The sequence below is a fragment of the Lonchura striata genome, chromosome 3, assembly GCF_046129695.1.
Source record: "Lonchura striata isolate bLonStr1 chromosome 3, bLonStr1.mat, whole genome shotgun sequence".
NCBI lineage: Eukaryota > Metazoa > Chordata > Aves > Passeriformes > Estrildidae > Lonchura > Lonchura striata.
Window position 1 is genome coordinate 99,790,162 of NC_134605.1, and position 25,893 is coordinate 99,816,054.

General features: G+C 40.4%; 2 protein-coding genes across 2 annotated transcripts; both read left to right on the plus strand.

The window, feature by feature from the left end:
* Positions 1–326: 326 nt before the first annotated feature.
* On the plus strand, positions 327–3,719 carry CIMIP5 (ciliary microtubule inner protein 5). Its single transcript, XM_077781769.1, is given in 8 exon segments — positions 327–393; positions 396–464; positions 467–529; positions 532–571; positions 2,860–2,898; positions 3,530–3,608; positions 3,610–3,661; positions 3,664–3,719. Coding segments are annotated over 8 exon segments (465 nt in total).
* Positions 3,720–14,345: 10,626 nt separating this feature from the next.
* SLC66A3 (solute carrier family 66 member 3) lies at positions 14,346–22,579 on the plus strand. The gene is made up of 7 exons (XM_031504454.2): positions 14,346–14,488; positions 16,591–16,673; positions 17,118–17,187; positions 17,815–17,872; positions 19,055–19,175; positions 20,292–20,333; positions 21,991–22,579. The coding sequence occupies exons 1-7, from the start codon at positions 14,346–14,348 to the stop codon at positions 22,077–22,079; spliced, it is 606 nt and encodes a 201-aa protein (XP_031360314.2). The 3' UTR covers positions 22,080–22,579.
* Positions 22,580–25,893: the final 3,314 nt, after the last annotated feature.

The following is a 25,893-nucleotide window of genomic DNA, read 5'->3' on the forward strand; positions in this document are numbered from 1 at the left end:
GTTTGCTGGCTACATCTGGAGATCCCATTGCTTCCAATTACAGTCACTTCTTATGAAATTGCTGTTACCATGAAAATCCTGACAGCACTCAAGCAATGATGCAACAGAAAGCAGTAGGAAAAGGACATTAAATAAGAGGGAAATAAACCAGTGCTGAGCACTGCCTGTCAGTGCTGCTGTGTATATTTTCTGAAAGCACTCCAAAGCAACAGCTGAAAAAAAAATGTTAGGAGAAAAGGAACTTCAAAAGTGCAAACAAGAATAGGTTTCACTTTCTGAGAAGTCACAATATGGCTAAAAAGGCTGGGTATATGGTGAGTCTCAAAATGGACAAGCTGGAAAGGAGCTCTGGAATCAGGAGAAATACCTTGGTTAAGTCTTAGCAAACAGGAACCATACTCTGGGGCAACCAGCCCCAGCTCCTTCTGTGTCCTAGCAGCGCCCAGCTGAGCAGAACTGGCAACCACTGCACAAATGGCTGCTTGGGCCTGGGCAGACAAGCAGGCAGACCAGGTCCAACAGGATAAGATCTAGAGTCTGTGGAGGCTGGACAGAGAGGAAGAAGATTCTGGTAAGTCACTTGTTCCAGTTCATGTCTCTTTGGCTTGTCTTGACAATGGTCCTGATAGTCCCTGACAGCATTAGGGCTTGATCCAAAGCCAACACTATCAAACAAAATTTGCTGCTGCAGGGACTTTGGATCAGATCCTAATACCTTCCTTTCTAGGGTTACATTACCTCTGCTCTCCTTCACTGGACAAAATCTGTCCTAATATCTCCAGCATGCTGGGCTTAAGCTGAAAATCAATGCAAAGAACTGCATGCTAAGTATCTTTTAGCTCTTAGAGATTTCCACAATGAAGACATAAAAGTGCCAAGCTTTATAATTTATTGCAGACAGAGTGATATTATCACCTCTTCTCATACTCTTGGAAATGGCTGAAATGGAAGCTGAACAGAGTGTTCTGCCAAAATACAATTTTGTATTCCCAGTCTGTAAATCTACTGAACTTGCCCCATTGCTGTGGTATTTCAGCAGACTGCTGCACACGTACAACCTAAGCTTTGGCTGTGCACGCACCAGTGACCCAAAGGAACCCAAAATTAAGATCCTGTCTCTGCCACATATCTTGAGTAAGTGTTTATACTTCAGTATACATCATCAGTATGTCTATTAGAAGAATATTCTTGGTAAAATTAAAGTCAGCTCCATTTCCAGCTGCACATTGCCCAAGCTAAGGAAAGGGAAGAAAAAGAGTATCACTCAGAATTTTCTAAAATGGGAAACAAAACCATCCAAAACCTTCACCCCCTTCAGCCTTCCAGAGGAGATGCAGATCCCATCCCTGATTTCCCCAGAGACGTGTTTGCAGTCTTGCCTGGCTCTGTTTACTCGAGGGACAGGCTGATGCCAGGACTCTGACGCATGCAAAGCCAGGGCAATGTTACTCCCTCCCAGCTGTGCTGGGACACTCCGACTCTTGCTCAACAGTCTCAGCCTGTTCCATACTCATTCCCTAGCTAAGGCAGAAGGAAGGATTCTGTGCCTGTCCCTGGGGTTGATAGTCATGAATATTGGTGCAAACTCACTTTCATGTATAATGTAACACATCATACAGCTGAAGCATGTTCTGTTTTCCAGTTTTAGCTATGAAGACAGAAACTCTTGCAAAAAGGTAGGACAGACTTGTAAAGAAAAAGATGCCTAAAGATGGATTAATCAAACTATATACCCTACAGCCTGCAGGGGACTGTCCTTCACTTCCACATTCCTGTCCCAAAAACAATAATGGAGAGAGGCTGGTATGCATTAAATGGTCTGACTTGAAGTAGATGTAGGGCAATGCCTGAGACCATGACATTTCTGACTAATTAGCACCATCCAGTAGCACCCAAACCTGATAATGCTCAAATAATGGCTGCATATCAACATAAAAAATTCTAGGACCTCAGTCCTGTGCTGGTATACCAAGACATATAGTGATAAACACAACAGTCATAAATTCGATTTTATTTGCACCTGGGGCATATCTGTACTGGACAGGCGAGTGCAGCACAGAAATCCATTGCTCCTAGCTCCACATGGTACATGGCTGTGCTGTACAGTCGAGCTCAGGTCACAAGGATGTACAGCTTCAGCACTAGTTCAATGAGCTTAGATGCAGCACAGGTAAGCAGCTCAGAGTCAGCCCAGGTGTCCCTTGAGCCCTGCTGCAGATAGAGCTGTACAGAACTGCTTCCTCTCTTGACTCACAGTACTCTTACAATAGTGGGTGAACTGATGTTTTTGCCATTTCAGGTCGAGGAAAGCAAAGGATAGAAAGTCAAAGGACTTGTCCTGCAGTCCCACACCAGGTATAGAACAGAGCTGAAGTGCCAAAGTCAGGTTTTCTGACTCCATGTGCTCCTAGCACAGCTACCTATCTGCACAGAATACTCCCATGGATATTTGCTGGCAGCAATATGGCTCTGGGAACTCCTACCAGGACTTCTGCCAGCAAAGTATTGGTCATTTTAATAATAAGATGCTATGTCTTCCTCAAGGCATTGGACAATGTTTTCTAGAGCAAATCAGGTCATAAGTAATTTATTTGCATTTGCACAAGGCATTGTGGGACATGGTATTCTCACCTTCCCTTAGCAAAAACAACACCCACTCCTCATATAGTATGGAAATAAAGAAAACCCTGGGCTCCATCACCAAAAAGACAGGTTTTAGTACCAGGAATCTGCAGGTTTATCAGCTGGGCTGCACATGTCAAACTGAGCAGTTGAACAGGCATTCAATTATGAACAACATTAACCAATTTATTTAAAGACAAAAAAATTTGACCCTATATTTTTTACTTCTATTCCAAGGTACCAGAACTGGAGTTTCCTAAAGAACCATGACCAAATATTGAGTTTTGAACAGACATTTAACTGTACCAATGCTCTTTTTAGTTTTCATCTATTTGAGCTAGGCTAATATTTCAAATTGAAGCATATCTAGGCATTATTGGCACATTTACTACTTTACTACTATAATCTTTAGGAAAAATAATAGAGTTGAAATGTTTTCCTCTGCTACCTATGTGTGTTCAATCTGTTTTAATGTTAACAACTTGGCAAAAAGACAGGTGCTGGAAGAATCAATTTCCTAGGAGCAAATTTGTAAGATAATCATCTTGCTGAAACCCAAGCCACTAACTAAAAATAAAAGAAAAAACTTCCCACATTGTAACCATTCTAGAACAGGGTAACTTCCATCCCAGATAACATTTTATGCAACACATTTTAAAATTATTCATTTCCCTCTGTTATCCTATCATAAGACAACAGGGGAAAAAATCCTCAATTGTTTTGCTTTATTTCTACACTTTCATGTACATTTTATATGATATATTTAAATACATTTAAATTCTAATTTTGAAAGCAGAAGGGCTGATATTATAAGTGCTGATATTAAAAATAATTTCAGTAAGTTGTACTTTTGTAAGAAGCAATTCTTTCAATTTTGAAAACTTATTATTGGTATTTGTTTTATCTAGAGTAAGAGAAAGGAGCAGAAGCCACTGCCAAGCTATATGTCTGTGTTCTCAAGCAAAGTTTCCAATTCAACCAACCAAAACTACTGGCAGCCATATGAATACTGAGCTTGGCAGGGCTCTGGTAAATATGAATTCTTCAGTAGTGCTGCATGAATCAGGAAACTTGAGAGTGAGCTCCAGCTTTCCTAGTGCTTCAGTAACAATATAACAGCAACAAAGCAAGTTCTTTCAAGGGTAAAAACAGATCTGGTCAAACAATGCCATAATAGATGATCCTCTTCGTATTTCGAGTGACTGCACCATATACAGACAGCACTACAGATCTCATCCATCTTCCCATGAAAAATACAGTAAGGATGCCACTAACATCTGAAAGAACAAAACTACAGACAAAAGGCCATTTCTTCCTGAATTTTATCTCCTGAAAGCAAACAATTATAAGAGATCTGCTCAGATGAGTCACAACATAAAAAATGCACTTCCAGTTCTGAAAGCCAGCATGATAAAAACCAGCAGCTTGTTGCATTTCATGTAGTTAGACAAGGATTAATCAGCTTCTGTCATCTGCATGTTTAAACTTGCTCTAAAGAATAATACTTGGGCACGTGAGACATGCTCTGTGCTTTTCACCACTCCCTGCTGAGGGAGGAAGAACAAATATTTTTCACACTAGTTTTCATTTTTGTTTCTGTGGATTTGCTGCTCTTCAATTCCTTTCCCTTATGCTTTTTTTTCTGGTTTAGCTGATGGAAACTCATTGACAAGGAAGAAGGCTTTCACATTTTGCTCTGAAGGCGTGTTGGCTCAGCAACTTGTCTTACACCTTCAGGATTGTCAGTCTTGAATTTAACAGGTTCATAATCCCTAAAATCTATGGTTTCCCAGGGAAACCATCCTCAAGTTAAATCAACACAACAATAACAAAAGCCTGTTCAGCAAGAGCATCTTCATTACATAGGTTGAAACTTTATGGCCTGTTGTTCTGTAGGGAAAAATCTGCAAGGAGCAGAGCAGAGAGAGGGTACACACAATATCTGTTCTTTAAGCTGTATGTAACTTCTGCAGGATCATGCTCAGGCCTACATGGAGCTCAACACAGAAACCATTAGCATTGCCTTGAAACAACAGACTGCATTTTCTCACCAGAGTGAGATTAAGATGGGTGCACTCACACTTTGCAATTAAAGCTATTTGTTTTCATGATTAGACTTCAGTGGCAGAAGGAAGCCCAGCAAACTAGGTTACCACTGTGACCAGTGTGATCACTGATCCATGTGGTCTCAGACAAAAAATAAAAGGCACTGTAGCAAGAAGAGCCAGGTCCCACCTCTGAAGTCATGACTGCCAAGCACTTCTCCTCTTGACTTTCTCAAGACAGTGAGAACTATGAAGGATCAGGGCTTTAAAGATGACAGCTAAGTTACCTAAAGAAGGATGACCACCTCATGCAACTTGCCCAGGTGAGGAAGGCTGATTCCACTCTGTGCAGACATGAATGATGATGGAGAACTGAGTTCAGACACACCTAATAGGAACCATCTTTTTAAAACTTCTTGTTCAGCTGAAGTGCTTTTTGCTCTCTCCTGTGAGTAGAAAACTGCGCCAGGAACTCATTTGTCTCCTGAAAGCGGGAGAAGAAAAAGCAGATCAAGACTTTTCTTGTCCTTGTGCTGTCCAGAGCTTTTTCTGAAAACTTCACAGGCCACTCAGAGGTTACACATTTTCTGGTGGTTGCATAACAACAAGAGACATTGCCTTTGCATGCCTTACTCTGGGTCACAAACTTTACACTGAGTGGTGATGCCCAGTATCTGTCGGCTCAAGCTCCTACTCATATAAGAACATTTTGTTTGTAAACCTAGGGGATTTTGTTTTTCAGCATGAAAGCATACAGAGCTCTATGTTTCCTGACCTCCAGATGGCACTCAGTCTACATCAAGTAATCCACCAAAAAGGACACTTAGTGCCTTTTTAATTGCATTAAATAATTCCAGATTCTTGACTCTGTTTACTGTGTGTGAATCCAGAGAATCCTTCTCCCAGAGAGTTCCTGCAAACTGGAGGGTAAGAGGATGGTCTAAGCACCACATGATTCAATCCTCCCACTTCACTTAGAACCAGCATTGTTTCAACTGATGCACTTCTGGTTTTGGACAGGACCTTCCACATCTTACCGTAAAGATGTGAGCTACTAATCAGAGTTTAGAGAAGCAGTGATGGCAACTGGAGTATAGGAAGACATGTAATATAAGGAAAGGTTAAAAAGACTTAAAAGTTTAACCTGAAGGAAAAAAAGCAGTCCTGGAAGAGGATAGCAGTCTTTAGATACGTGTGCCTCTCTGGAATGACAAAATAAGTAATTTGCACTTCGCGGGAGTGTCAGGCAACAGCAAAAATAACAAGCTTAAGTTTTAGCAGGGAAGAATCACATTAACTTTTTGGGAATCTAGTAGTAAGGATAATACAGCATGAAATGGATTCCCTGAGGAATCTCCACCTTTGAAGGTTAAACACATACGTCCATCAAGAGGGATGTATTTAATAGGGTTTGTCGTGTATTGTATAAATTGAATAACTGTCTGAAGATATTTTCACCAATTGTATGACTAACCAGAGCTGTTGGGATCAGAACATATTTTACAAAAATGGTTTTTCAAAAACATTCACAAATTTTTTTTTTAATTCCTATTTTAATTATACCAGGTTTAAATAGATTTCAAAAATACAGATTAATAACTTTTTAAAATTGAAATATATTTCTAATTCTTCTAACTACTCATATATGATATTTTTCACAAAGTCTAGATGTGTCTCTTTTAATCACACACATCTGAAAGGCTTGTTTAGTGCCCTCCTGACAGCCATGTAAGGACACTTCACAAAAAACATATTATATAATTTCTGTGAATGGCAACAGCCAATTTTCTTTTAAAAAATTGACAAAGTCTTCAGTAAAAATATATAGTCCTGTGTCCTTAATCAGATAAAGCAGTCATGGAGGTGCCAGGCATATCTTGCAGTGGGGACATGCAGTGACAATGTGTGTACAGCACAGGAAAAGCCCTGCACTCCCCTCTGCTGCATCCTCCCTTGCATGGTCACTCCAGGCCAACAGATCACAACTGGAAACTCTGTAGGAATACCTGAAAAGGAGCCAAAGTATGGAATAATTTTTTACTTAACTGTTGAAGAGTCCAACCTTGGAAAATGTAGCTCTGTGCCTTGTTGTGAGATCACACCAACCCACAACTGACTCTTTTTATGTGCAATTAAGCTTATATCTTGACTTTCTGAGTTCAAGCTAATCGAAATTTCTCTAAAATACTAGTGGACAACAACTGGATAGAACCAGCTCTGTTCGCCACAGAACTCAAATTCATTCCTATTTCCTGCTGAAATCAATAGCAACTCTTAAGCATTTTGACATTTTAATTATTAAAGGGGAATGTCTTGAGAACCAAAGTTTACTATGTGCAATAGATCAGATCATCTGTGTGATATGGGAACATTGTGTAGAACTGGACATCTGATTTTGTTAAATTATTACACTCTCCCTAATAATTACATGTAAATTATTTTATGTTGTGCAATTAGCTCTCCAGCATTACAATTCCAAAGTTTGTTTGGGTCTCTCCACCATGTACAGCTACCTCCAGAAAAGACCTTTTGGGAATATCCAGGGTCCTAATCAAAACTGCCTTAGCACCTGCAAGTAGAAGACAGCAAACAGACAAACTCTAGACTGCAATTTCATCCCAAGTTTAGCATTTTTCTTTTACAGTAATTATCTTTGCTAACTAATCCTTATTTATATAAGCAGAGTGTCTTAGAAAGATTGGATGAGATTATAATAGTAGTGAAATCTGTAAATAATCAGTAGAGAGTCCATTTATCAAAGAGATTGTGTAGATATTAAACTGTGTGGTAAATTACTTGTAAAGTATTCTTATGGTGTATCTCTTGGGCTTCAGTTTTTTAAGCTTTTTTTTTCACTTTTGTTTCCAGATCTCAAACAAGGGATTATCCATGTTTAGAGAATTCATTTTCTTTATTTCTTTCAGTTAATGGCACAAGTGGGTAGCAGCATTGATTTAGATCTTTCTTTAGTTATATCTGCTTTATTTTCTATATTTTTGATTATAGCTATAATATTTATCATGTGAACACGTTTCCACTACATCTGGATTTTGTGTGTTTGCATTTTGAGTTCTATTTAAATTTTAAAAAGTGTGAAATATATATTTAAAAAAAAATACCTAAGTTCATATAAATCTGTGTTTCTTGTGCTTTTAGAACAGTCTTTGTATATAGTTCCCAGATGGCACCTTAAGTATAAAGTTTCATTTAATAAGGTTTATTACTGTCAATCCAGTTGTTTCTTGGAAACTGTATTTAAAACTGTTTTTTGACCTTTAGATTACTCTAAAGTAAAAAAAAAAAAAAAAAAAAAAAAAAAAACTAAGACAAAACAAAACAAAAAAAAAAGAAAGAAAAAAGAAAAAAAATAAAAACAGAAACAGGTTTTCCTGCACAGAAGGTCTCATTGTACTGTGACAATTACTGCATAAACATTAAGATTCCTAGAACTGGTAAGAGCAAGGATGATTATGTATGAACATTAGATGGGTAATACTGCCAGTCGGTGCATCATCTGTTTCTATGCATTATGTGCATATATACTGACGTTGCTCAGTTTCTAAAAAGAAATAAATTTCTGAAGTAAAGTTCTTCTTAAATCAGACAACAGTTTTCTAAAGTGGGGCATTTTTTTGTTGGTGGTTTTTTTTGTTTTGTTTTGTTTTTTTATGCCTCTCAGGGTCTCAAGTTGCATTTCCTAAATCCTGCACAGATATAAACCACTAAAATTTTCCTAAATCTGAATGTCTCTCTTAAAAATTTTACTTGCTACTCTGAATCCACATCAGATATGTTTTCCTTCTTCAGAAAACTTCATGTTTGTGCCAATGAATTCCTTGAAACACAGATATGTCTCCATGTAACTCAAGAATTCTGCTGAAAGCTGAAGAGGTGCTGGCACAGGCCTGCCCAGAGCCCTCTTCTGTCACAGGGCATATATTGACTGACTTCAGCTTGTGACTTTTCCAAAGCCTCTCTGAGAAGCTGCATGAACCTATATATCTGCAAAAAAACTGTCAGCACTTAAAAATGGAATTTCCAAGGTCTGGGGTTACAGCCTCATGTCAGCACAAAGCCTTTATGCCAGACTCATAGAGCAAAACCACTGCAAATTTCTATTAACTGTCTCTTAACCCAGAGGAAAGTCTCAGCAGGCATATAATGATTGATAAATTGCATTAAGAGGTAATGTCCAAGTAAACTGGCACAATAAAAATAAAAATTATGACATTTGGGTTCACTCTATGACCCAAACACTATGACTTAAAACTGTGGGTTCACTTTTCCCAGTTACTAATAACCAAATATCATCACTGGACATATTTTATATGATCTAGCACAAAGCTTATTTAGCAGTTACACTGTTATGTCTCTTTAAAGTCAGATAGACTGAAAAAACAGTGTTTACATCAACTGTCTGCCACAAAACTTAATGGAATGCTGACACATTGCTAGCACTGTGTTTGTTACCATAGAGATACATAAAAAACCCTGCAAGGCCCAGAGTGAAACCCACACCTGGCAGTGTTTCAGACCTGGTGAGATGATGATGATCTTTGCTGGAATAAGCAGGATTGTAACTGTAGCTGCTCCTCCGTGCTGGCAGATCCATTTGAACACTCTGGGAGAATCTTAAGACATTTAGCAAGAGTGCAGGAGGCATCATGCAGTAGGACCTTGGCAAGAGCTGCTGCCCTTATGTACTCTCAACTCCTGCTGGAGCCTCCTCTTTGGTCAGATGTAAGTATGGATCTGAACATAACTTGTTCCACATCCAAAAGCTGCAGCTCAACATTCTCTCTGGGCTACAAGCTCAATGCAGATTTAGTAATAGGGACACTAGTTAGTGTATTTTCCTTCTCTTCTGCTCCTCCCAGATCCTAGCTTTGTTAGGCTTTTGGGTTAGGTTTTAAAACCTGTGTTTGGCATTCTAGGCTCTATCAGTACTACTTTTTAGATAGCAATATTATTTTCAATAAATGTCATTACCCAGAACGGTCTTAAGGCCTTCTGTTAACTCAGAAAAACATTCTGGACCAAACACTGAGTCAAGAGGGTTTGGGGGTTTTTTTGCTTATAGTACTTTCATTCTATTTGTTATGCTTCTGTTCAGCATAACATCAAGTAAACCTTATATAAATAAGGTCATGTTTTCATTTCCCACAAATATATACAACACACTGCAGGCAGAACCAACAAACTACACGCAACCTCCACGGTTTCTTTTATACGCCTGTCATGCACATTTGTACAATGTAACTTCAAACATGAAGCACACAGGGATCCATTGGACTTCTTTAGTGTGAGAAGGATCTTGAAGTCAGAGCTGAAGCAGTGTCATTGTGCCACCAAGGAGCCTCAGCACAGAGATAACCTCTTCCTCAAGGTGAGCTTTTGTGACAACTCTGCATCAGTCTACTCCTCAACAGTAAAGCTCACAGTCCTTGGGAACTACAAGTGTTCAGCAAAGACAACCAGACGCGAAGAGTACCTAAAATCATAGCCATCCTTTTTCAATTTTGTTTTAAAGTCTTGATAATTTTTACCATGTCTTAATTTGATGTGTCTGGTGGCAGAATGGAGCCTCAAATATGCAGTTTGCGTAAGGACTAAAGTACAGGAAATCACAGTCATGTAGCCACAAGGGACCTCTGGAGGCCTCTAGGCCAAGCCCCTGCTCAAAGCAAGGCCAATGCTGATGTTACACCAGGTTGCTCAGGACCTTGTCCTGTTCAGTTGTGAAAATCTCCACAGACAGAGATGTCAGAGCCTCTCTGGGCCACTGTTCCAGTACTCAACTCCATTCCCTCATGCCTGAGTAGCTCATACCTGTTCCCCTCTTTCCAGCCCTCCCTTTTTGGTGTTTGAGTTCAGAGAAGCTCTGCTGGATCAGCCAAGCTGTTCCTCTGCCTGCCTGAGTTCCAGCTCACCAGCCAAGCCAGCTTTTGTTCTGTGAGCGTGTTCTTCTCTTTGAATTTCAATGCACCTTCCTGATCTCCATTGCCCCCATCACATGTTCCTGAGAGGTTCTGACAAACCAATTTCCCAAACAAGACATATTCTGTTCTTTTGAAGCCCAGAATCTTTATTCTACTATTTGTCTTCCTTCCTTCTCTTGGGGTTTTAATTCTAAGGTCCTGGACCTTAAAAGGCCAAGGCTGCCCTTTACCTGAACATTGCCTATTTTTAATTCCTTTCTTGTTTATGAGTAACAAATCTGGGACAAAAAAGAATGTTCTTGATGACCCACAAAAATTGGCTGGACTGCTTTTACCCTACTGGGTGCTCCTCCAGATAGCAGAGCAATTTTGTATTCCAAAGCAGGCAGTTCTTACAATTGTGAGCTCCTTGTAGTTATTTCAAGCTTTATCTGCTTCCTCTTCCTATCAATTTATAGAAGGTGCCTGCACAGTGCTCCCCATGCCAGGATCATCACCAATTTTGACCCATCAGCTCTCAGCTGACTCAACGCTTATTACAACAAGCAGGGAAAAGCTCCAGGCAAATAGAAACTGTTTTGTGTAGAACACAACTTCCACTCATTTCCCTGTCTGCTTTTCCAAAAAAGCTTGAATCCTCCCACTTGAAATGTGCTGTGCCATACTGTCCCTGTGATCCCTTAGAGGTCACAGCCCTGTAACAGTGCTGGTACGTCTAATTCCTCTGGTTTCTTCCCTGAGCTCTATGGGTTGACACACTGTTCATGCTCCCTTCCCTGAGCAAACAAAATAGCCTCCTGTAACCTGCTGTCCCTGGCAACTCTGTCCATCCCCAGCTTCCTTTATGTGTCTCTCAGGGACTGTCCCCATCCGCACAGGCTCCTCAGTGGTCGATGTAACCTAGAGCTTAAACATTAATTATCTATAAAATGAACTATTCCCTGTTAGCATGGCAGGCTGTGGAAATAACCAGCAGGAGTGCACTCTCTGCATTCCTTGCAAACCCACAAAATGTAAGGCATTCTGTTCAAAAATCCAACTGTGATAAGCCGACATCATTATGGGGAAAAAATGTTTTGGCTTTTTGTCCTTAGTTATGACAGGAAGATTATTTTCCTTCTCTGTGTTATTTTCAATAGGAATCAACATGTGCATTCCCATTTGAGGTGCAGCAGTGTTAAACCACTGCCTATCTGCTGCAAAACTGGAAATTTGCACTGGAGACTCAGATGTTATAAATTCATTTCCTGAAATGCAATTTGAAGGGGTCTTGCATTCTGCTGCAACTCACCAAAACTGAAACTCAATGTAGAACTAAGTAATGTAGACAGACTAGAAAGAATTTCTCATACTGCTCTGAGATTAAATTTTTCTTCATGACCTTGGATGAGACTGCCCAGCATTGTGATGTCTGTTCCTTCCCTAAGCTGCTTCTCACGTGGGCAGTGAACAGATGCAGAGTGGGACCATTACACAGACAGGGCAGGGGAGATGGTAAATCATCCTGGTCATCTGACTGCTTGCAATGCAAAGTAGGTTCTGTTTTCAAAAGGGTAAAATGCTGACTAAAGCTAAATACTTAATAACTTCTTAAATATAAAAATATAATTGAATAAAATGGACTCATGGACCTGTTTAATAGTTTGAAGTTAATTCAGCTTCTTGATTACTGTAGGAAGGTACAAGGCAGCACACATTACTGACAATTTTATAGGTGTTTTGGATCAGCATCCACACAGTAGTGCAAATATGCAATTTCTATTATCTGAAACGACAGACACACCTACACCTCAGACCTAACTTTAAATAACTTCATCTTGTATGACAATGTCTCAACTTTTTTTCAAGTACATAATGCTCCCACAAAGTCAACAACTCAGTTTATGAAGAAAATCTTGGAACAGTCACTATTTAAGGTAAACCCAAATTTTCTTTTCTTCTTTTACCTTATTGTCTTTGAAAAGCTTGATTACTTTGAATTGTATTACCAGAAACACAGTTTCTACATAAGAATTGTATTTGGGGCCATTTATTTCTGAGTTTTGAGATTGCATGTATTTCTACATAAAGAAGTACTTTATGTACTTCTTCTTCCTTTTATGACTGACTTATCAAAGGGAAACATGATTTACAAATTCAGAATTAGAAATAGGTTTAAAATACCATCAAGGGTAGGCAGAATTAATGCAATGTACCTGTTTCAAGCCATTTTAAGTACTACTGACCATAGTAAAATACAACTTTTATTAAAATTAAAACAAAAAAAGAAGAAATGTTATACCCGTGAATAATGCCTCATGTTAAAGCAATTACAGTTTAGGTAAAACTCTGAATTAATGGTGTAGATTTGACAGTCTGAGCAGTCCTGGCCATATGGAGGCACAAAAGAGCGAAAATTCTGTCCAAGCGTAATCAGTACAAATGTGTGTTCCTAGGATAACCTTTATTTAGTTCTGACAAAATGAGAAGTACAAAAACTTTACTGGTTTTGTATCTAACTGTGTATGGTGGGTAGGTGTATGTTCTGGAGAAGCTATTCCATCTCCAGTAACCTGTGATAAATAACTTAAAGAATAACAATTTTCAGCTCCCCTCAAGTTGCTGAAAGGCTAACTGGCCAAAAAAAAAAAAAAAAAAAAAAAAAAAAAAAAAAAAAAAAAAAAAAAAAGATAAAAGAATGTAAATGTATGCACACAGGATGATAAACACAGCTGGAACCGGTGGAGAAACAGATAAGGAGGCCTACAGAGGGTTTTCAACAAATTTTATGTAACAAGAAATAACAGCACATACACGAAAAAATCTTCAAGGGAAAGTCACCTTTAATATTGAAGCATTCAGTGAATACAATCACAAAAGATCTCTCTTAATAAACCCCCGGAACCATAAACTTCCAGTAAGAGGTGAATGCATGCAAATTAGTTCTAGGAAAATGGCTTATTAAATAAGAAGCACGTTTTAATGTATATAGTTATAATGAATAAAAACCCTGCTATAAAGTCTCACTCCAGACACAGAATAAATCCACTGTGTCCTGCACAAGTAAACAATACCTCCTTTCTAATACTTCAAATTGCATTTGAAAGTTTATTCCAGCTAATTTTGGTATCATCTGTCAAGTCCAGCATTTAGCAACTTTTAATTTTGCTGCACATTTTCCTTGTAAAAATAAAGTGCTGCGGTCAGACCCGTGTGATCCTTGCTGCAGGAGTTAGTTCCACAGCGGTCCAGAGAGAATTACCTGAAAGGCACGGGCGCTGGAGCAGTCGGGACTTACTTTGGGGGAGAAAACCGAGCTCCAGCCTACAGCTCCAAAGCCGGAGCACTGCACTGCTCGGGGTGAGCACGGCCCACGGCCGGCACGGCATCACATCATCCCTGTTCTGGGGATGTTTATGGTAACAGAGGCATTCCGACAACACTCCGAGTCTGGAGCGGAGCGGTTCTCGGCCCGGTCACCGAGGGAGTCGGAGGCACGGAGACCCCAGCCAGCGGCGCGGGTGTCCCCTGGGTTCGGCAGCACGGCCCGGGCCGCCCTCCCTGCGTGCCCCGGGCGGCAGGGCGGCCCGCGTGCCCCGGGCGGCAGGGCGGCCCGCGTGCCCCGGGCGGCAGGGCGGCCCGCGGCCCGGGCGGCAGGGCGGACCGCGCCCCGGGCGCTCGGCGAGGGCCGCGCCGCCGCCGCCCCGGCACTCCCCGCCTGCCGCCCCGCGGGTTCCCCGGCCCGGGCCGCCGCGGCGGGATGGCGCCGGGGCTGCTGGACCTGGTGCACCTGACAACCTGGGCCGTGTGTGCCGTGATCAAGCTGCCGCAGGTGGTGGCGGTGCTGAGGGCCGGCTCGACATGGGGACTCAGCGTGAGCAGCCTGCTCCTGGAGCTGGCCGGGTAAAGCGGCGGGGGCGCACGGGGCCTGCGGCGGGAGCAGCGGCTGGAGCCGCCTTCCCCTCGGCCGGGGCTGCGGCGCCCTGGGGCTGCTGCGGCAGACGGGGATTCCTTCCTTCCTTCCTTCCTTCCTTCCTTCCTTCCTTGATTCCTTCCTTCCTTGATTCCTTCCTCCCTCCTTTCCTCCCTCCCTCCCTCCCTCCGCGGCTCGGGTCCGCTCGGCTGCGCTGAGGGGCGGCCTGGCCGCGGTGCCACATCGCCCCGTTCCCAGCTCGGGACCAGCCCCGCCGGCTGAGCCCTCAGAGCCTTTCGGGGAGGAACTTCCTGTTTTAGGGATTCCGCTTTGACATTTAAAGGGAAACTCGGCTTTTTTAACAAGCCCCGAACCAGCAGCTGCAGAGGGTGTAAGCCTGTGCTCAGGTTTTTCAGTGGCCCGTGTGCCCTGTGGCGCAGGTAGCTGTACTTGTCGGACAAGCTTCCCTCACCCGAATCTGTAAGACTTAAATAATTCCTTAAGAAAATTACAAGCCGTGTCAAACTCCAAAGACTTGTGAGCCTGTAATGAGCTTACATGGGCTAGGCTTATTAAATCTTGCTTAAAGAGGATTGTATGAAACGACAAGTAAATAAACGCGGTGTGTGCACGTTCAGCTGTGCGAGTGCGAGAACACCTTGAAGAGCCCTGCGTTGTCCGAACCGGGCGTGGAGGTGGGCAGAGCATCCAGCGGGGTAGCTGCCACCTCCCTGTGTGTGCCAAGCTAGGAAAGGGGGTTTCATCCGGAAAAATCCCCTCACGAAAACGGCGTGCTGTGTCTGAAGGCGCCGTGCCCTGTCTCCAGGCAGGGCCACAGCCCAGGCTTACAGACACCTCTCCGTGGAGAGGAGAATCCCTCAGGTTCCACCGCGCTGCTCCGCGCCCGCCTCTCTCTACAGCACTGAACTGTGTTGCTGCTGTTTATCCTTAACGCACTTCAGAGTAAATGAAGCAAATTGGAGTTCCAGCAGAGATTACTGACCCCACAGCCTCAGTCAAAAAGCGGTGACAGCACTTCATTAATTCGTGTGCGTTGGTGTGCATTAAAAAGTCTTTGTAAGTAATGTTCGAGATAAGCATGGAGTAGCTGGAAATGTCTCTTCAGCACCTGTGTGAGAACCACGGTACCCACACAACTACAGGTTCTGGTCTTCTTTGAAACATTTATTGTATTTAGTAGACTATTTATCTTTCTATCTTTAAAGACTTTGAATCCAGTTGCAGGGAGTACAAACTGGGCAGGTTCTGTGAAATCAACATAGAGTGACCAGGTGTGAGGAGTGACACAGAGGCACGGTGCTGGTGGCTAGGAGTCTGATTTGACTCTACATCAAATAGCACTTCTAGGAAGTCCAAATATTTAAATTCTGAATACTGTAAAAGCCAGTTTCTTACAAGGCAGGCTGTTCCTTCTGCCATTTTTCTGTACCAGAAACCATAATATTTTTTCTTACGTAAAACTAATATGAGTCCTTTCTGTTTTCTATACAGCTTTGAATTTTCTATCTAACCCCATGGACTTGCAGGAGAGTTGGAAGTACAGAAAACCAAAGTTCAGTTCCTTTTAGGTACTGTATTTTGGAATGGCAGGAAGGAAAATTGCCAGTTTGGTGCACTTAGAAACAGTCTCTTAGTCTGACCAGTAGAGCTACACTGAGCAATAACGTATAGTCTAGACAGCTTGGAAGACATTTTCTACCCCTAAAAAACTTTCTTAATGTATAAATTGAATTACAGACACAAATAAAGAAATCAGAGTTATCCTAGTGGTGCCAAGGCTTTTGGAGAGAGATGGTATCTCCTAGGTCTGGAGGCCTTTATTTCTTTCTCACCAGTTTTAATTAATAAAGTGATGCCTTACAGACTGTGACATAAAGACCTCAATGAGAAGTGTGGGCAGTGAGGGTAACAGAAATAGATTACAGAATGATCAGGCTTGCTCTGTATGCCTGTGTTTTATTTGATCAGTTTGACAGCAAGGGCTACACCTTTTGGCACCACTAAACAGTATAAAAGCTGTGAAGGCATTTATGTCCCTCTGTGCAGTCATGTTTTGTATCTCTCTGTTCAGCCTCCTTGTGTTTCTGAGGTACCAGATCTATTATGGTTACCCCCTGGAGACATACCTGGAGTATCCCATCGTCATTGGACAAGGTAATTTTTGTAAGCCATGTTTTGGAAATGAAATGGGGCTCGTTCAGCCCTCCAAGTCTCTGCATGTAGGTACAGTGTTCCACTGCAGTGATGCTGGAATTGGGGGGAAGAGAGAATTAACATCTCATATAAAACTGAGTTATTTTGAATGCCATTGAAAGAGATGGTCAGGTAGAGGAGAAAAACCCAATTATTACACAGAGTAACAGTGTAAACTCATCCTTTTGTCTGGTTCTCCACATGGGAGAGAAACATACTAAACACTCCAGACTCTAGGCAAAGCCTTGTTTTGGGGCTTGCAGAATTTTGGTCATCAATCACATTTGAGAGACAAAAGCTGTAAGAAAGGAGTTTCCTCAGAGCTTGTGCCCAGTGGAACGGTCTAGGATTGTGTTTGGGCCCCTTCGGTTCTTTCTGTGATGAGCCATCTTTTGTTTATTGCAGTTGTCATTCTACTTTCCTGCATTATGCATTTCAGTGGAAAAACGAGACGAGCTTTTTTCTATGCACTTGTGTATCCTTCGGTTTGTGTGGCTTGTTTGGTAGTTCTTTGTAGAGCAGCTATGTCATCGTTTCTTGTGTGCTACTATTGTAAATCATTCTCAGGCACCCACCCCTCAACATGTATTCCACATTCACATGCTGATTTCTGGGATCACAGTAAAATCTCTGCAGGAAGTAAGCTTTATATGTTTGCTCTGCTTTAGAAGGATCCCAACTGGTAAAGAGTAAACTAAATTCTTAATTTACATCTTTTCTACAGGGATGCAGAGTAGAAATTACAGATTGATTTTTTTTTTTTTTTTTTTAATTCCTGTCTGTCCATGCAGGTTGTACTTTCTACAATAAAGACAGCAGTGTTTGGGTTTTTTTCCTAAATAGGACTTGGGTTTAAATCTCAAATCTTGTGCTTAGAAGCAGGTTTTGAGAAACTCCAGACACTATTTGACCAAAGACAGTGTGAAAAATAGGAACACTTAGTGTTTCAACCAGTTCTTAATATGTTTTAGCTGGATTGTATAGTCTTAAAAAGTTTCAATAAAATTATTTCCAGATGCTTAAGAAAAACTTATTCCTCAGGCAGTTTTGAGAGCTTTGTATCCTAAAATTTTCAGTACTATGAAACTTAACATAATATAAGATTTTGGGGGGGCTGGTACATGCTGACACTGCAGAAGTGGATAATAGACCTGGCCATGGTAAGTGCTACATGATTATCTGAAATTAGATCTTCACATGAACTGACTTTTTTCTAGAAATATTTATTAGTGGACTTACTCCTAAACATATGTCCTTGGAAGAATTTGTCATTTAGGCCAGCTTTCAGAATAACCAACCAGTTTTCAGATACAGGTTCTTTCTTTTGCGAGTAGCTGGGAAACGGCACTAAAAGTAGACGCTCTATGGAGGGGGGGAAGGTATCTCCTGAGATAAGTTGTTACTTGGTGATGCCTTAATTAAAACTAGGAAATACTTAAAATGTTGAAATTCTACTGCCATTTTAGTCCTAATGTCATAACCCCAAACCAATAAACCTTTAACACAAGAGGAAGAGAATAGAACATCAAAATGTTTGAAACAGGGATTGTGATGTAATTCTTTTTTGCCCTTTAGTCATGCAGTTTTTCAAGAAAAATATCATCTGATAATGCCCACAAAAGTTAAAGAGAATCATTTCTTAGCAGGAGAGAGAAAGTAAAAAAGTAATTGAGATGAACTGGATCTGCTAACACAAGAGAGGATACAGATGGGGAGAAAAGCTTCCAAGCCCTATGCTGATCCTTACTTGCAGCAGAAATCCGGGCAGGGCACAAATGCCTGTGTGGAATCCTCTCTACCTGCTGCCTTTGCAAAATCCCCTTTAAAAGGGAGACTGAGTGAGCAGTGCATTCCTGTTACTATTTTTTCCTTCCAATTGGACTAATTTTCCACACATTCTTGTCAGTTTTCTCATTTCTTTATGTTTTGGTTTGCCAGACCTAATGGTAACAGATGGTCTGAAACAACCTTGCTGTTTAGACTAGGTCAGTCTCATTTTAGCTGACTTATAAACAGTTTTATGGAGCAGGTTGAGAAGCTTTTTTTTGTTTCTTTGCTTCTTACTGCATTTGCCTCTGTCAAGTGTTTGCCAACAACAGTAGCAACTGTTGAAGTTCTTTGAGCTTCTTGCTGGGCAGTACCTCAGAAATGAGTCCTTGTTTCTGGCTACTTCCAGTTTTTGCTTCATTGTTCCTTACTAAGAAGCCGAAGCACTTGGGTTGCCAAACACTGGAAAAGTGTAAATTTTTTTTTTATTCTAAATGAAAAAGCTACTCCTATTCAGATAATACCATGGCAGAAGCCATGAGAAGGGTTCTCTGTCTTTTCCACTTGCTTTTCAGAATCTGTGCACATTGGTCAGTGCAGCCAGTAAGCTGGTTCAGCTGCAGCACCTCTGGGAGACCAAAGACGCCGGACAAGCGAACGCCCTGACCTGGGGCATGTCTGTATATGCCTCTGCAAGTAAGCTACAGACAACTTGGTGCAAAGTACTAAGTTCTCCTGATTCCTTTTTTCATAGGTCTTTACTCAATCATAGTAGGTAAAGATCTTGACTTAGTTTCCCTCAATGCTGACGTCTGGAACTCAGATAACACACAGTCTTGAAAAAAGTTTTATCTTTGACATCAGTGATAAAAACCAATGACTTACAGTGTGAATATGACCAAGAGAACTGGAATTTAAATAACTGAAAGGCTGTCTTTATGAGGAAATTTTTCCATGTTCTACGATTTAATAAAGTTACTAGTGGCCCAGCATGAAAATGTGCTAAAATTTTAGGTATACAGTCAGAAAATGCTAGTTTTGAAAATCCGTCTACAAATAAATACACACTTAATGCTCAATACCTTTAACTCTATGGCTACTTGTAATTACATTTCTTGACAGAATTTATGAACAGTCTGGAGTTCCCGTGGCAATTCCCCAGTGGTCTGCATGAACAGTTCTACAGCTGTTGGTCAGAGGTGCATTCTGCATCTTCACAAAACTCGTTCAAAATATTCTCACTATAAAACTCATCATCCAGTGATGCTGGATCTATTTCTACATGAAAAAAAAGTCAGTAATTAGAAGTTGAGGTGAACAGCAACAGTAAACTTTGTAAATGGTTTTACTCTGCTGCAGGTGTGAAATGATTAACATTTAGGTTCCTTGTGGGAAGAGAAGCTGAATTCCTTGTATTTGCAAAACTTGAAGGCACACACGTGAACATTCCCAATGGTTAAGTTATGCTAACTCAACTGTGGGTGTAGCTGACTGTCAGCTCCTGAAGGAGGGGCTGAACAGAAAGAAAAGCAGTAAACTGACCATGTCCAGTCTAGCATGATAGATTTAAAAGTTCTTATTATATCTGTGATTTTCTCATTAAAAAAGACTGTTAATATAGTGTCAGTCAGCTTTGAGAGCTTGATCTCTGAAACCAAAATAGTGAAGAGAGGACGCAATAAAAGTGGGAATGTGTATAGTATATGTTTTCATGCAAGATTATCTTCTGTTGAAAAACAGATATTTCATAATTTTTTAAAAGTATAAATGTGTCCTATGTGTTCCACTAATCAGCATTCATTCAATTTACAGCAAGAATTATTACAACTGTAATGACTACAAATGATCTCGCAGGTGAGTGAAGTATGGAATTCTCTGCCTTTCCAAGGGAACAGCTGCCACAGATTTTAGTTGTTTTATAAAACACCTAGACGGTGTCACAAGAACAAACCACGAATGTGATAGGTTGGCGTGGTAAGGGCAGGAGTTACACAGGGTTACAAATCAGGCAAAGACATCAAGGGAAAAAAAGCCAGAAAACTGCTTATGCTTGTCATGTGGTGCAGCTGGTCCAAAAGACTTTTTTTTTTTCAAAAAGCAAAAGCACCACAAAATTAATTCTGAAAATAACAGAATAAAGTATTAAAAATATTTATTATTTTAATAAATAAATGAATGTAGTAAAATATAACTTAAAGAAATCTTGTAGTAATTGAATGAGAATTTCAAGTAATAATTATTTCACTTATTGACAGCTCATTTTCATTCAAAACTGCAAGAGCTAGGGAGTGTCACTGATTTTTCCGTGAATTGTTCAAAATCAAGGCTTGGTGGATGCAAGAACAGTAATAATCCCTTTGTACTTCATCTGGTGGTTCCTTGTTCTTGTTCAAAAGTATTTCATCAGAAACATCACTTGAATGGATTTTGTAGTTTTTAAGCAGCCTCTGCAGCCCAATAAAGCTGTAGCTTTGCAAGCATTTCAAGTGGGTCTTTTACTGGGAAAGGAAATCCCATTTCTGGCCCACATTTCCACCCCCATGCTTGCTGCTTTTTCTTTGCCAAGATAAGGAGTTTGTGGGGCTGTGCAGTTAACTGGTCACCAAGGATTTGGCAAAATGCTCATGGCAGGGCTTTAGTCAGGGTCAGGTACTGAGTCCACACCACCCACAGCTACAGATTTTCACTGAGGGGGAGGGAGGAAACACCAGGAAAGCAAAGCTAGCGCTGGGTAAAGCTGCTGTTTGAAATACAGCACCATCCACTTTGGAACATGGAAAGGCCAGCAGCAAACATTGATGCTGTGCTGCTCTAATAGAAAATATTTCCAATTAAGTTGCAACACTGAACACATCGACACATAGGAAACAGTCAGGTATCACAGAGTTCTGAAACAAGGTTTTGTTTACATTTCTGAATATTCCACCTACCAAATGGACATCAGACATATCTAAACTTAAATACCTTCTTACAAGTAGAGGTCCTATGCTGTTACGGTATTTAAAGCTGAATAAACCAGGTACTGAAAAACTGCTTTCTTGTCAGTTGTCAGATTTTCTGCCATTAAAGTCTGACAGATACAAGTATCTCCTGTCTTCTCGAAGTCTAAACTTAAGAGATGGCAGCTGAAAGTAGTTCCTTTATTATAAATAACATGTGCAACTATAAAGGACATGTGAGCTGTGACTCTGAATTTAACTTTTGGTGTACATATAAATTTATATGAGGCTTCTCATGCTTGTACTATTCATCAGGTTACAAAAGAATTAAAGGTACTGGAGTGTATAATTTTGAGCTATCTCTGAAAGTAATCAAGTGCTAAATGCTGTTTTCTCTTGGATTCATGCTCAGAATGTGTGGGTTCCTGAACATGGTAATTGAAACTAATTGGCTGAAAACAGTTCTGAATGTGAACCAGCCTGTCTGTACACCAGCAAAAGTTTACAAACCAGTGCTGTAACAGTAGTTGATTTTTTTGATTTAAGCTTACAATATTTTTTTTCTCTTTTAGTTCTCATCCGTTTCATAGTCATGCTCATTCTCAATATTTGGGTCACAGCCACAATCCTGCACTACAGGAAGACTAAAAAGACTGATTAGAAGACACTCATCAGCACACATATCATTACCATAAAAAATGTAATTAAGCCTAAAGAATTTAAGAATTCTTCAAAGATTGAGGAAGCTCTCTTTCTCTAATATTTACCCTTTAGCATGCTTACAGTATTTACAGTACTTACAGACTTACAGTATAGGACATCCATGCTTACTTTCTCTTAGAAATAATTCTGATAAGATACTTAATTTAAGCAGCATATTTTTATTAGTCATTTCAGACAAGTTTCACTGATATCACATTTTCTCTGGATTTTTTTTACTACAAGGTATTTCATAGTTAGATGTATAAATATTCTGGTATCACTTCAGTTCTTTCTGGTTACATATAAGCAATTTTCTTCAATTATACATGATCAATTTTGCACCAACATACTGACTCGTCCTGCTGCAAGACTGAAAAACCACACCAAAAGTTTGTCTTCTTGCAAGCAACTCAATTAGTTCAACATTAACTGTCTGTATTTGAGGATGAAAATCTGAGCCAAGGCCCAATCCAGAATAAGATTCTAATTACTAAATCACAAATCCAGTTGGGATTGTAGCACTTACATGCAACACTTAAAACAGTACAATTTATACAGCTGATACAGGATACCCATAGTCACTTTCCTCAGTATACCCAGTTTTTATTGGATAAAAGAGCAAAAACTCAACTACGAATTATTTTTCAACCTGAGCTCTCATTCACTGAACATACTCTTTTGGGAACAGCAGGGACTAGAATGTATGGGAATTAATGAAACTCTGACCAACAGTTAAAAATGCTGCTCAAGCCAAAGCTCCTGGAATGATAACCAGAATTCCCAAACACCATTCATACTGACATGTGCACCTTGATGTATCTCAGCAGACTGATCTCCTGTGGTTGCCAGGTTTTGCTCATTTGTGCTCGGTGGTTCTCGAGTTTTTGGCCTGTCAATGCTAAGTGAGTTGAAGAACATATACTTCACTTAAACTTTTAATTCTAATCACTTTGTAGTACTTAGAGTAAAAAGGGGGAAAGGATATTCTTGACAACTATTAACAGAGGATTTTGGCTTTGGAAGTACTGCCTTCACAACCAAAAGTTACATTAGTAATCATATAGCTTGCCTTAATTTGTCATTACATTCCCCAAAATTAAAAGATACAACATTCCAAGAGTTCTTATGGTATTCTGTTGATTAGCATGTAAAAACCTAGGCACCCTTGAACCCAACACACTTGAAAACTATGGGAAGATTGCATTGACTTCATTTGAGGCAGGTTTTCTTTGCAACATTCTAAATTGTGTGTCTGCTGTGGAGCAATGGGATCTGCAAAAGCAGATGTTTTGCCAGTGAGCACACAGCAATTGGAGCATCTACCATCAGAAAACAGCTACCTCATACTCTAAATTTTAGTGGGAAGGGCTGGGAAGAGATGTGTCTGTGGGCATTGATTTCATGTATCCCATGTCATTGAGAGCAAGTCAAAGTCAAAAATGACCTTTTTGTACTGCTCCAATAAAAAGTATAAATCTTTCTATGTTGGTTGAAAGATTAATTGTAAACATTCTGATTTTACTAAAGCTGAGTAAAGTATCTGAAGTGGTCTAAATGGTGGCAGATGCCATGTGATACATTTTCCAGGTGATACTAATAAATGCTTTTCTTAAAGATTGATAGTGTCATTATTTTCATTGCATTTTAATTTTTATTGTTTCCATATATGGAGAGAAAATGAAATATTCATTACAGGTCATAAATGGGCAGCTTTCACCTTAACACTTGAAGCATCAGGCTGAACCTGCCAAATGCTAAAGGGCTCCAGCATCTTAAAATGAAAAACAGCACACTTGCTTTTTAATTAAAGCCTTTTCTTGATAGAGAAAGATTTGTATGGAACCCAAACCCTCTCTATTATTGACATCTTTTACACTCCTGAGTGATGCTGTAGCAAGATGAAGCTGTTCCATTTTTGGTTTGAGAATCAGCACCTCAAGATGTTTTTTTATCATAAAATACTGAAAATGCATTTAAGAACAGTTCTTAATAGGTTACTTAACACATTTTGAATAAATCTCCTTAGAAATCTGTGGGAAAAAAAAGACTGAGGAAAACAAAGAAAGCTGGGTAATTAATGAACTTAAGGTAAAGTAATTTTTGTGGACTTGGAAAGCTGGATCATGAGTTTTCATTCAAGCTGTAAGAGATATGGAACAAATCAGAAACTAGTAGTAAATAGTTTACTTTTTCCTCTCTCAGAGAATAACTTCTTTCATAAACAGAGGCACATTCAAATTCCAGGCAAGGCCCATCAAAGCGCAGACACTGCGTTTTCCAGTAGGTAAAGAATAATCTTTTCGGTGGCTGGATTAAAGGCAACAGCTTTTGACAAATACATAGGCAGGATAAATTTTGTTAAACTCATCATTCACCAGTATCGGGGCGGAAACAAGGAGGTCGTTGGCTGTGTAATGCAGCAGCAGGGCAAAAGCAAGCAGGGAAAGCATCTTGGATTTATGGCAGGAGGTGTAAGCAAATAAGTAGCTCTTGTCCACAGAGCTGGAAGTAACCCAGCTTGATTCAGAGATGCTGTGCAAGTGTGGAATTACACACTCGGTGTCTAATTGTACCAGTTCTCACATGCTCACAAGGTAACACAACCTGTCCTGCCCTGGCTGACAAAGTATGTGTCTCGCCAGGGCTTTCAAATCTCTGAGTCTCCTTGTCTGTGCTCTGAATTCCAGTACAGTCCAATAAATAACCCAAAGTACCTCCAGCAGTGGCTATGATGAACTGTGACTGGATTTGGCAGCAGGTAAGCTAGAAGCTCACTTCAGCTGTATGACAGAAAACATTTACCCTAAGATTTACTATTGAAAGAATAAGAATGTGAGTCCAGAGACAGCAGGCTGCCGGTCTGGACATGGATGTGGACAGTGAAGATGTGTACAGTTTATTTTTTTTGGACTGTCCTTAGTGAACAAAACATGGAACACAAATTCAAAACCATCCTCTCCCCAGCCTATGGGCCTCCCTTACCACTGGGCATTCTGTGCAAAGTGGACACAGATGTCTTTCCTTGTGCTGCTCCAATCCAGCAAGGGATGTGATTGCTTGGACTGCCCAGGAGTCCCTGTCCCTGCCTGACCCCCAGGCCTCTGTCTGCCTTACACTGCGCACGTGGCTGCTCCTGCTCCTGGCTCTGCTCATCTGACCTACTGAAACACGAGAGAAAGGAGTGAGATGGGGAGGCAGTGACAGCCCCCAGCTGCTGCAGGTTGGGAGCTGGATTTTAGTGCAGTTTGACTCTGGATAAAGTAATTCAAAATTAGCTGAATGGTGCCTGTCTTATAGAACACCTTCACTCACTTCTTTTAATGAGGTAAAATTACTCTTCCTCCACCCCACAATCATCCATTTAGTGACATATGTAATAGAGAGAAAATAAAAATAGGAAATAACAGCTGAGTCCACACAAGGAACTATTATAATTGAAAACTCCACAGATGTGGAGATAACTGAAATGAGGTAGTTTCCCAGACATGTATTTTCCCTGATGATAAATAATAATGATTTCCCTCCTAATTCTTTTCAGGCTGTTTTTTCCACTCTCTTCCAAATTCTTCCATACTTGAAATTCATATTTATGTATGAAGCAGAACATGAAATGTCACCTTCATCACTAATAATAGTCTAAGGATGTCTCACTTTTGAAGGTGAGGAAGCTGAAAAAAAAAAAAATCTTTAAATAGGATGCTCTAAAGTTCTTGGTTTGTACTAAATTTAATTTGCTGGATTTTGAGCCAGGGTTCTCCCGGACACTTCAGAGT